The sequence below is a fragment of the Fusarium oxysporum genome, chromosome 15 (assembly GCF_000149955.1).
Source record: "Fusarium oxysporum f. sp. lycopersici 4287 chromosome 15, whole genome shotgun sequence".
NCBI classification, from domain to species: domain Eukaryota; kingdom Fungi; phylum Ascomycota; class Sordariomycetes; order Hypocreales; family Nectriaceae; genus Fusarium; species Fusarium oxysporum.
In genome coordinates, this window is record NC_031000.1 from 1429578 (window position 1) to 1441869 (window position 12292).

The following is a 12292-nucleotide window of genomic DNA, read 5'->3' on the forward strand; positions in this document are numbered from 1 at the left end:
GTACTCGAGATCAGGTTGCTATGAGTGCAATGTCTCTCTATGTAACTGGGAAACTTGCTGGTACTAATTTCACATGCAAATTGTCTAGTAAATAGAAATACCGATAGGGTGCGGTTTTTGATTGGGTCAAAACTTTCTTAGCAGCTTGCTATTTAGCTGCAGCCATGCATCTCCATGTACCTGGTGTCAGTTAGCACTTGATGGGATAGACCTAGCTTTGTGCTACCTGCTCCGCCACTACAAATGCTCTACTTGTATGGGTCTTAAATATGCTGTACACCCGTTCGCTTAACAAGTACAAAATCTGTACTTGGAGTACGGGCGCCAATTTTGCTGGCTGGTTCGCCATGACAGGTTCACACCTATCCGTACAACAAGACCAGTTAGAACTACGGGCGCAACGGTGCCACATTGGTGAGACGACGTACTGCGCCACTAATCACCGGATTAGGTTTTTTGTGTTTGTGTGTAAAGCTTATGAATATGGGATAGACTAGCACCGACCAAGAGCCCTGTCTACCGATGTGACGGCTGAACTTACTCCAGAAATGTTGATCTAGGGTCCTGAAAGCATGCTATTCTGAACCGATTTGCCCATCCTCCACCATTGCGAGAACACGTGCCTCTACGATGTAACATTCTCCGCGATTCCCCTCACTAGTGGCGGCGGCTTCATCTCCTGCGAACCCTGTCATCTGCGCGACTAGGGGAGCTGACGGAATATGCCGAAGAAACATGATAGGGCATCTCTAAGCTGAATGAGAGAGGACTGCTATGACTCAGGCAGCAGACCAGTGAGAATGATGTAGGCCAATAAGCTTTGGCCATCTCCAGGCCTTATGCATAACTTGCAGAGAGGTGTCGTAACGACGGCTGGGGCGCTCTTTGTAAAGTAAGTTGCGAGCCTACCAATTCCTAGGAACACCACGCTGTGCAGTAGCCTGAAGTTGCGCATATGAATACGGAGGTGGGTTCCATTGCTATAATATGCAGGCCGCTGGTGCCTTGCAATCAAACGTTTGCCAGAGTTGGGATTCATTCCTGTTACTGCTGCCTTCCTACCCGATCCATCATGATTACACTCCTCTCTCCGCACTATGTGCTTCAAGAAGTCACCGAAGACGATATAGTTATCGCCTCACTTGCCTGGGGCTTCACAATTGGCTTCGGCTGGCTCACAACCTGGACTGCTATGAAGCAAACTAAGCATATTTACGAGAGGCATCGCCTTAGCATATTCCGTAACGCTTATGTCTGGATGATATGGCTGGAGATTCTTGTCTGCCTCATCTTCAGCATTATCTGTTGGTTACACTTGAAAGGCTATATACCCCCTAGGTTGGGCTCAACTCCCGTTTACGGATTTCTAAGTGCTAACCCTCCAATGTATCTAGTTTTGCATTCTAATTTTGCTATTCGTACGTCTGCCTTCTTGGGAACCCTCTTCGTAACAGATGCTAATTTTGGCAGTTACCACATGGGCCCTTCAAGTATGCTTCACTTATCCTCGCGAAATTGGTGATCAATGCTAATTTAGCCAGGTCCAATTCCTCCTCCAAATTATTATTAACCGTTGTTCCATCCTTCTTACGGATAAAAAACACGCCTACCGTCTCAAAGTCGGTGTTGCAGTTTTAATTACCGCTGTAAATATTTCGGTTTACAACATTTGGATTCCCGCCCGCCTACAAATTTCAGAGAGATATATCTGGATCAACGAGTGGTGGGACCGTATTGAGAAGGCGATCTATCTGATTGTCGACGGAGCACTGAACTACTATTTCATCAGAATCGTTCAACGCAACTTAGTAATGCACGGCCTGACAAAGTACAGAAGTCTCGTAAAATTCAATATGTGTATCGTTGGATTCTCTCTTAGCATGGACGTTCTCATCATTTCCATGATGAGTTTACACAACACATTCGTGTAAGTCAAGTCTATAATAGATTGTGAACAACACCGCTAACAGCAGTTTTAGTTACATGCAGTTCCATCCCTTTGCCTATATTGTCAAGCTCAAGATCGAGATGTCCATGGCTGATCTAATAAGCAAGGTTGCTAGGAAACGCGACTGTGGCGTCGTCTCCGAGGGTAATTTCAGCAATGCCGAGGAAGGACGTGCTAGACTCCCAAACAAAAGCTTCGCTTCTGTCAGCAGGAATCAAAGGACGTTGGTAGAGGATATTGACGACGTATCAGATGCAGTTTCTATTGAGCTTCAGGAAGTGGCAAATGGGACAACTGGCGTCAACTGTCAGCAAGAGACGATGAGCGACGCCGATAAGTTTGCCAGCCGATATTCGTGTTCAGATTTGCAAGTGGGGACAGCTGTTTATACTACACGAGAAATTCACATAGACGCCGAGCGGACGCCAAGCAGCCATGGGACAGGTAGTGTCGCCAGCTTCCGTGAGAACGGATTTGCAAGCAAGGAGGACGATGATACCAGACCGCTGAGGGACAATCAGCATGGCGGCCAGGAGGCAATAGGTCTTTCTATAAATATCCCGGCCAACAAGAGGTGTAGCATTCGCTCGCCCCCTCCTTCTTGGAAGAGGGCCCAATAGACAGCAATAAGCTCGGGAAGAGACATTTGGGGGGAGACAGGTCGCTCGAGAATAAGAATAACGTAGTCAATAATCCAGTCATGAATTTTCCACTGGAAGTATCTTCTAATTATAGGATGAAAGTGATATGTTCTTGTTTGCTATTCAGCTAATCACTAGTATCGGTGGCCAACCCGTTCACAACCCAAATTTTCCACTACGCCGCTCAACACAACATCGAGCTTTTCCCTTCCCTCCACATCTCACACACCTGCGTCAGCCCTGTGATGTGGGCATATTTAGCCTCTACAAGCACTGGCATCAGCAAATCCTATATAGAGAGATCTCTGGCGGCACATCCAACTTTGGGAAGTCTAACTTCCTTGCCCATCTTGAGGAAGCCCGGAATCGTACCTTTAAGAAGTCAGTTATCATTAAAGCTTGGCAGAAGTGCGATATCTTTCCTTTTGACCCCTCTATTGTGCTAGGTCAATTGAAAGACCCCTTATCGTTATTGGCAGAAGAAGTGTTGCAAAAGGAGCTTCCGTGTTACGTCAGAGAAGGGACAGCCGCTTCAAAATGCACCCTGCCCCCTGTACAGCTTCCAGGCGCCTCCCCCGAGGTGCAATTTGACCTAGAATGATGTCGATCCCCCCGTTTTTTTACGTTTGCGCACAATTGAACGCTATTCCGAGTATGTGAGGCTGCGATTAGAGGCATCTGGTTCCTCTGGTGTCCCCCTGGCTCTGTCAGTTACACATACCTACGATAAAATGCGAAAGGGGCACATGACACTTGCACTCAACGGCATCGCCGCTCCTCAGGAGATGCATCGTCTTAAAAAGAAGGCATTGAGACGAGCTAAGCTCGAGGAAGGGACGTCAGTTATATGTAAGTACGGCCCAATTTCGCGTCTCTGATGCAAGGCTGCATGTGGCCCGCGATGAGTATAGTTGACAGGCTTCTCAGGAAGAGGAAGAGCGCCGCCTTTTAAAGAAGAGATTTAACAGACGAGGTTGTCTACATCAGGAGGTGGTTTGAAGAGGTCAGGGCACTCGTACGGCGTAACGTCAGAGATGTGAAGATCAAGGAGATCTTCAGTCATAAAAAGAAGCATTGGCAGTTTCTTTTACAATTTAAGAATCAGGCTGACTGGTGGTGTAAGGCTGATCATTGTGTCTACCTTGACTCGGCTGTATCGCTCAGTCAACGATATGCGTTGCATCGTGAGCTTCAGGAACAGAATAAGCTTATTCCTGAGTGGCAGCTAGCCGTGAAAATGCCCTCTTTTTATGACACTACAGTCATTGCAGAGGCTCTTAGGTTCATCGTATTAGATGAGCAAGAAAGGCGTGCAAATAAAGCTCTGATGTTGAGCTATGAGGCTGACGGGCTAGAGATAATAGAGGAAATTGAGGGCGAGAATGGCTCGGAGGAATTCATCATAGTCAAGGGCGAAGACAGCGAGAGAGATCTGAAATTATCATAGATTTCAATTTATCAGTTGAAAAGCTATGTAGTCCCTTAATCGAGGGCGAAAAAAGCGACTCCCTAGCCGTCAATTTGGCGGTCGCGATGCTCCTTTAGATGTGTGTGCAAAGGTTGACTTGGAAATGCAGATTAGTATGCTTGAAATGAAGTGGCATCTGATCGCTAAGAAAATGGCTGTCTACAGAGGTACCTTGTTTTTTGCAAATCAATCCGACGTTTCAGATTGGTGTAAGACGTCACTAATACTGTGTGTTGGTGTCAATGACGTCGTACTACTTCTGCCTTTAAAGTAGTTCCCCACGGGGTAGCCGCAAGGGGGCCAATTAGGCATGCAGATCGGTGTGGAGGTGGCGCCTTTCTCGGAACCAGTGGCGATCCGCGAGTCGTACCGTTTCGGCTTCACCCGGCCGAGACCGGGCCTCACACACGGCGACAAGCATCAAGCCCTCCACGACGACCCTCGTTGCGGGCGCAAACAACTCATACATTGGCGGTCCTTTCAAACCAATGAAACTGCATCCTCCACACCACCATCTTCACAGCCCCCCCCACCAACAGTGCGACAAGGACCCTTGCTGCATCTCCTAATGACCCCTGTGCCCCTCGTAGAAATGTCATCGCTCCGAATTCTCTGAGGAGATGTGCCAATATCATGAATCCTCCTGCCATTCGTGCCAGCCTTAGCGTATTCAGCATCTTCGAGTCCCATCCTTGCCCTAGCGTCATCTGTTTTCCCCCATGTTTCTCGCAAAACTTAGCGCATGACAGAAGCACATGCCAGGCATTTGAATTCGCAGAGCGATGTCACTGATCTTTTGTTCAATGTCTGCATTCGTGTATCGGTGCTAGGTCGGCACAAAACCCATTGATATCGGGTCTCAATCCATGATACCAAGTTCAAAATCTCGCCTTTTACCTACCAATATGTCATCTGACACATCGTCTATTATTGGTGCTACAGAAAACCCCAAGATGCCAATGGATTGCCATCAAACTTCCTCTTAATTATGGACATTACGAAGGACCGTTCAAATATACGCGGACGCAAGACCGGAGGTAAAACCATCTATACTTGCACTGTGTGTGAAGATAAACGATACGATCATAAGGCAAATGCTGCCAATCACGTCAGAAGCAACCACCCCGTCGCATCCAGATCCACCAGGTCTGTATCGGGCACCCAGCGCTCAATCTCCGCACATTCTCGCCCTGTAGCAAACGAGGACGCACTTCGAAATGCCTTCAACCCGCAAGCATATCAGGAAGCATTGATCAGCATACTCACGCGTCGGAGAGTGCCCTTTTCGGCTATTGAATGGGACGAATTTAAACAACTCGCTCTCGCGTGTAACCCATACATCAAAGACTCCCTCATTACCTCACGGCGTACGATGGTCCGATATATTGCAGCAAACTATGATTTTTACAGCACCGAGATCAAGGATAGTCTCACCACCGCGTCAAGTCCGATTCATATCTCAACAGACCTCTGGACATCACCGCATAGACATTCTCTACTTGCTGTGTGTGCACAATGGGTAGATAAAGACTACAAGCTTCGTAAGGCACTACTATCTCTACCAGAATGTGCAGAGAGCCATTCTGGAGAAGCTCAAGCGCAGGATGTTATCGATACTTTAGAGAAGTACGGGATACAGTCAAAATTTGGTTGGCACACGGGTGACAACGCGACTTCAAACGACAAATGTCTTGAGTCTATACAACGCAAGCTAATGAGTAGACATAAGGTTAGTTAACTACGCAGTTTAGGCTACAGGCTGACATTGAGTAGATTAAATTCAACGCAAAGGACGACGTATACGCTGTATCGCGCATATCATTAATCTTTCCCTTCAAGCCTTCCTTCTCGCATCTTCTACAGAGGCTCTAGTCGCAGCACTTGAGTCAGCATCCGGTGTCACTGGGGAGGAGCTTCTCTCCCAGTTTTCCGAGGTACTAGCCTCTCATCGAAAGAAGGCTGCCGCCGAACGTAATACAGCAAAGAGAAAGAACGGAGAGCCGGCCATAACATATATATCCATTCTGCGATCACTGTTCTGAACGATATTTGAAAGCTGGCTGGATATTTCTATTTCACTTAAGAGGTATCTTGAAGTATTTATTAACACGTATAAGATCGAAATTGTGACTCTTAAAACTATAGTATCATGACTTTCACACACTGCGCCCGTCGTCTGACTTCGTCGGGTATGCCAACTCTCTTAAACTCTCTGAGTCCTCAGTCCTCGATTTCAACATTGTCTTAAGTTTACTGCGCCGATTTGACCGGGACTCTTCTGCCTCCCAATTGGCCGGTTCATTTATTCGCGTTCGTGAACCCCAAAACCCTCTCTCCTCAAGCAACGCCTTGCACGACGCCCAAGACGTCACGGCATAAATGACGGCGTTCCAAAATCCCTGCAGCGGAAGCACTATCGCGCTCATGAATTGCAATGGTTTACTCACTTCCTTGGGGTGAATGTGTGAGTACATGCGATTTGCGCTAGATGGAATCCACGTGATGAGAATGACAGCGAAGAATAGCATGGCAACCTTTGTGTACGCCCATGCCGCTCTATAAACATCATTGCTGACACGTCCGGGTGGACGAGGTACAGTTGGCTGCGATGTCGTGCTGCTCGTATGGGTAGTGACTTGGGCTGTTCGCGATTCACCTGATCTGGTATCATCTCTGATAACGTGGACTGATGCTTGATGACCCATGGATTGAAGCTCGACCGCATTCGTCTCGCCAGCTGCCTCGCGGGTAATAGTGACCTCAGTCGTCTTCATGTTATTAATCGTGCTCTGGTTCGCGTATGAGAGTCCCCCAGAACCAGAGCCAGATGCCTGGGCTTTGAGTAATTGTTGGCGTTTTCGGTAGATTGTTCCACCAGATCGGATGTAAATTGCGAGAGTGATTGCGATGACGCCCCTATCCCCATGTTAGTCTGGCCCCAGTCCTATATCAATGAAGTCGTCTTTCTTACCAGATCGGCCCGTAGAAAGTTGCAATGCGCAAAGCGTCCCAAGACGGTGCGATCCAACACCATTGAACAGCGCTGCCGTAAACCCGGTCCCCATCGCCATTTCTAATAAAGATGAAGATGAAAGCAGGCAAGAATGGAATACCGTAACATAGGATCAGGTACGGTAACTCCATTTTGCGTAATCTCTGGGCGTCAAAACGGTAGTAGAAGGCAAGATAAACGTTAATAGCCATTGCCAAGGTCCATAAGGCATCAGCCCCAACGAAGCTACAGCAAATGGTCAGCCAAGGATCAATAACTCTGGATGAAAAAGACTGTCAGGTACTTGTTACGTACGTGTGGAGTAGAAATGCTTGGGTCTGACAACCTGCTCCGTCCGGCTCGCGGATAAACGAGTCTGCCATGATGAAGCAGATGCCTGCCATAATATTACCAAACGAGGCATAGAAAACCAGACGGTTGATAGGCTTGTGGAACGCATCGCAAAGACAAAAAGTGGCGATGATGAACAGGCATCCCACCAGAGACAGCACTGAGCATACCTGCTGGATGATGGTAATCAGCTTCACATCACTTGTCGTCAGCCCCGTTGGTAACATTCTATTGAGCCTCTACTCGGAAGAGACTGCTTAGCGGATCGTTAGAGGAAAAGCAAAGACCTCTGCACACGTCCCTAAAAGGATAATCGAGACTGGATCTTGGGACCCGAAAGACATGGTTCCAGTGTTTTATGTAAAGCACATGATTGCCTCCTTTCATATGAATTTGCCGGAGCATTTGATCTACAATAGGGGAACTCCATTCAAATGGGCCCTGATCTTCAAGGGGAAGCCGGCACGTCGACGATCCTAAACGTGCCAACTAGTGAGACACACGGGACATGACTGGTAACGGAGCTCATTTGGCGCAACTTCCAAGACTGGGGTAGAGACATCCCGGGAATCAAGACGCTAGTGGATCCTTTTAACTAAAAAAGGTACAGCAAGGTACATAAAAGGTACCAAATTCGGCCTAGCCCAATGCAACTTTCAGCATTAAAGATTTATTTCTTCCAATACTTATGAGATTGGTCCTTGGTTCAACACCGTCCATTATAAACCATACAGATCGTTATCTCGACTTGCTCTACTATGCCTCCTTGAGGTTGGTCTGTGGCACATTGATTAATAGTAGCTAATTGAGAATGGGGCAAAAGGCTCATAATAAGTCTTATATACCGTAGCGTCCTGGTAAGGATGTACTCTACGGTAATTAGCCCGTAATGCTGTAGTCTGCGGGATCGGCATTTGTCCTTTCTTGGCTCAGATTCCAAACCCATTTCTTCAATATTGCCGCTAGAGATCCCAGTTGTTAAAGCGTCTCGTGACTAATAAGAGACGCCGCTGAAGATCCACAAGGATTGCCCTAACCTGACACGTCATATTCCCAAGTCAGACCAGAGCCGATGATCGGTGGAGTATGGCTGCGCGCTTGTATCAAGGTGGACAAGCAGTACGTACGTACTGTATGCCTTGCATTTGGGTTCCTGAAGTATTCAGCACTTGGATACTGTAGTAGTGATAACCATGCAAATCCAGTACATCAACGTTAAGTGCAGATATCAGCGGGAAAATTCACTCTTTTTTTTCTTCTTTTTCTTTTTATTGAGTTTGTTCTTCGATATTTGTCTATTGCAAGTATTTTTTTATTTGGCTGACTCGTGCTAGGTCACACACTTACTTAGTGCTGCGACTTTGTCAGCCTGAAGTACTTTTGACTATTACTAGTGCAAAACCGTGCTTTAACTCGTTTGGGAAGGTCAACTTGTAATTGTCCTGACTACCTTGGTAACGGCTGACACTGCCGTTTAATAAATCACATATTAATCGGTATGGCGTTCTCCGCGGGATAATAACGAGGCAGCGGGCTCGGCAAAGCGAGGCACTCGACCTGTCAAATTATTAGTTATCCGTTGTAAAAGCTGGGAGAAAAACCTGCCTTCGAAATACTTAGTTAGCTTTTGGAACGGTAGTAGTACCGCAAGAGTAATTGCCAAGACGTGCCAGTCGTCTTGTGAGAGGAGATATTCTTCCGGAATCCGCTTCGTTTTATCTGCGTGGCGAGACATAACCGATGTGTAGATCTCGATCGGGTCTTTTAATCGGAAAGCTCTTTCTACGGCAGTGAAAAGGGAATTCCATCGAGTATCGTTGTCTTGGAGAAGCATTAGTTGGCTAACCTCCCACAGGACTTCGCCGAATTCGTCGACTTCCTCCTCGCTAAGCTTCCCTTGCGCGTATTGAAGGAAGCCCTCCCGGCGTTGCGAAGACCTTCGGACCCAGCCTTGAATATTGTGAATCCTGACGAATGCGCCTGTTGGCCGCCATGCTTCGAGGAAGTCGAGGATCTTTTGAAGGGCTGCTTGTTCCGCTGATTGCGATTCGAGGCTCTTAAGCACGTCTTTGAGCTTCCCCTCTAGGTAACTCGTTGCGCCGACGTTGTAGATGTGATTGATACAGCGAATCCTACACTCCTGCGGCTGAACGTCAGGTAAAAGAGCGGCGATAATATCGTTGACTGCGCTGTCATTGCGTCGGCGTTGTCGCATGTGAAATAACCTAAGTCGTCTGCAGAGATCTCGTACTCCGAGAGTACTTCACGCAACGCTGGACCGATATTTTCACCAGAGTGCGAGCCACGGAGCCGCCTCAACGCCAAAAGCGACGTCTGCGGTCTTTTTAACGCGTCTGTGAAGTGAACAGTAACGCCGAGAAGCCCGTATTCTTGAGGAGAAGTCCAAAGATCGAAGGTGAGATGCTTCTTGTATAGAGAGGCGGCAAGCTTACTTCTCAATAGCTCTTTTTGCGACCGGTACTCTGCTTCTAACCACGATCGAATAGTAACGCCGCTGCGAGGCAAAAGCTCGTCAACGAGTTCTTCGTTCAAAGAGCCGAGAAGCTTTCGAAAGTCTGTGTGTTCGACGGCCGAGAAGTGTACAGGGCTGCCGTCAGATCAGATTAAAAATCAGATATATCAATCAATTCAATCAAATTCAGATTAAATACGGCGTTCTAACAAATCAATCAATTCAGACACAAGCATCTATGCATCTGATATATCTGATATCTGTAGAAAAGATGGTGACTACCCTAGAACCGTCGGATCATCTTTATGTTCCGGCCCCGCACCTTCCTTTGTCATCTTACTTTCTTGGCATGCAGATGTTAAGAAAGTAGCCCTAATTACACCAATCTTCTTAACAAGTGCACCACAACAACCACAATCCTGCGCTTCGCGCAGCCCACGGCGGCGGCGATGGCATCCGCCACCTCCTGCCCGCCTATTGTCCCGGACCCTTTTGACCTGGGAATCCATACTCCTGCCAATCTCAATCGAGGAGCCCGCACTGCCCTCTTACAAAACAGCCCCGCTGTCGTGAGTGGACCTGTTGGGGTCCCGCTCGCCTTCGGGAGGACGGCTCAAATGCCGTCTTCGCCTCTCAATGCGATCTCTACTGCTGCGGCCACGGAAGGGGCCCAGCTCGCCCATCCCGCCCCCTCCTCTGACCCTGCCCCGACTGCTGAACAGCAACCAGTCTCCCTTATTGAAGCAGCCACTAAGCTCGCACGCGACCGTGCGGAGGAGTACAATGCCAAGTTGAAGGTGTTTCAGGCCTTATGCGCTAAATTCGAAGAAGCAGTGAAACAGTTCACCACTGGGCCTGAACGGGAATTCGCTCAAAAGTTTGCCGACAGCTTCCTAGACTCCTGGAATCAGGCGCTCACTGATGCCAAATCTGCTCCCGCGCCTACTACCTACAGCGCCATCGCGGCCTCGCCCCCGGCTGCAAACAACGCCCTTGCCCACCAACCCCGACACCATCAACAACAACAGCCCCCTCATCGCCAGGGACAACCGACCATAAGCGCCCCACTCCGAGTGGACCTCCGTGTCTTCATCCGGCTGGATGTCGAAGCTCCGGCCAGGGCCCACAACGACTACGCAATCCGGGCCCATATATCCCGGAAACTCGGAGTGGATCCACACAAGATCCCGCGCGTACTCCAAGTCAGGTCCGGATGGGCCGTCCTTACCGCCGACATAACCACTCGCGACCTCCTCGTGCAGAGACAGACTGAATGGGCACCCGACTTAGGGGCCGCCGCCGTAGAGACCAGGCAGGAGTGGTTTACCTGCCTAGTCTCAGATTACCCTCGCAAGCTGACCGACCTCCATGGCAATGAAGCGGATAGCGACGCAGCCGTGGACGAAGAAATAGAAATCCAGACAGGGCAGAAACCCGTCAACATACGGCCCGCGCGGCATCAACCTGACAACCCCTTAACGAAGACCTTACTTGTGTCCTTCCTGGAGCCAGTCAAGAAATACTGGCGCCTCTTCAGCAGCCGACCAGCAAGGCTGATCAAGAAAACCGACCGGCCAAGGCAGTGCAACGTATGCTTGGACTACCACCGGTCACGTACCTGCCATCGACTCCCCCTGTGCAAACGCTGCGGCAAGGCCGCCGGCCACGACTCCGGGGACTGTACCGCCCCCGAGCAATGCGCCAACTGCCTCGGCCCGCAGAGCGCCAACTTCGCCGATTGCCCAGCACGCCCGAAGAAGGTACATGGCGTTTTCCGCCGACTGACCAAAGAGCAACGAGGACATGTCCGGACCGTTGGCGCGGAGGCATACCGACAACGACACCTAGAACCACAACCAGGGTCCCAGCTGGAAGCCCAACAAAGCGACGACATCGCATCACACGAACAGCCGAGCATTCGTGGTCCAAGTCCAGCAGCATCAGGAGCACCCTCGTGCATCATGGTGGCCACAAGCCCTCAGGCGGCCTACGAAGCGGAGGAGGAGCCCGAACATCATAGACTAGGCTCACCGAGAAAGCGCCGTATAGTTCTCATCACCCGTCCTCATGACCAGGAATAGATACTCGCAAACAAGAAAGGACGATAGGAAGTCGCTGAGGATCTTCCAAGCCAATGTCGGAAAGATCCCCCCGGCCCACGACTGCGCCCTAGCGCTGGCCGACTCCGAACGATATGACATTGTCCTTTTGCAGGAGCCATGGACGGCTCATACAGATAGCCGTTCATTGACCAAAACCCATCCGGCATACGATACTTTCACGCCTGTCGAGATGTGGGATAATAACGACACTCGGCCTAGAGTCATGACATATGTCCGACGAGACCCAAGGCTCCTGGCTGATCAGATCCGGCCCTTTCAGACTCGGGATATTCTATGGCTGATGATCAATGGCATGA

At 49.2% G+C, this 12292-nt stretch overlaps 4 protein-coding genes across 4 annotated transcripts; 2 read left to right on the forward strand and 2 right to left on the reverse strand.

Moving 5' to 3' along the window:
- Window positions 1-1072: 1072 nt before the first annotated feature.
- On the forward strand, window positions 1073-2568 carry FOXG_14428 (uncharacterized protein; the record flags this gene model as incomplete). The annotated part of the gene is made up of 4 exons (XM_018394486.1): window positions 1073-1418; window positions 1471-1490; window positions 1542-1927; window positions 1980-2568. 4 exons carry the CDS (start codon window positions 1073-1075, stop codon window positions 2566-2568), a joined length of 1341 nt encoding a protein of 446 aa, XP_018254651.1.
- A 752-nt stretch (window positions 2569-3320) lies between these two features.
- FOXG_14429 (uncharacterized protein) lies at window positions 3321-4036 on the forward strand (the record flags this gene model as incomplete). The annotated part of the gene is made up of 2 exons (XM_018394487.1): window positions 3321-3438; window positions 3558-4036. The coding sequence occupies 2 exons, from the start codon at window positions 3321-3323 to the stop codon at window positions 4034-4036; spliced, it is 597 nt and encodes a 198-aa protein (XP_018254652.1).
- Window positions 4037-6213: 2177 nt separating this feature from the next.
- On the reverse strand, window positions 6214-7432 carry FOXG_21720 (uncharacterized protein; the record flags this gene model as incomplete). The annotated part of the gene is made up of 3 exons (XM_018402067.1): window positions 6214-6973; window positions 7029-7295; window positions 7365-7432. The coding sequence occupies 3 exons, from the start codon at window positions 7430-7432 to the stop codon at window positions 6214-6216; spliced, it is 1095 nt and encodes a 364-aa protein (XP_018254653.1).
- A 1450-nt stretch (window positions 7433-8882) lies between these two features.
- Window positions 8883-9615, reverse strand: FOXG_14430 (uncharacterized protein; the record flags this gene model as incomplete). Its single annotated transcript, XM_018394488.1, has 2 exons — window positions 8883-8957; window positions 9247-9615. The coding sequence occupies 2 exons, from the start codon at window positions 9613-9615 to the stop codon at window positions 8883-8885; spliced, it is 444 nt and encodes a 147-aa protein (XP_018254654.1).
- Window positions 9616-12292: the final 2677 nt, after the last annotated feature.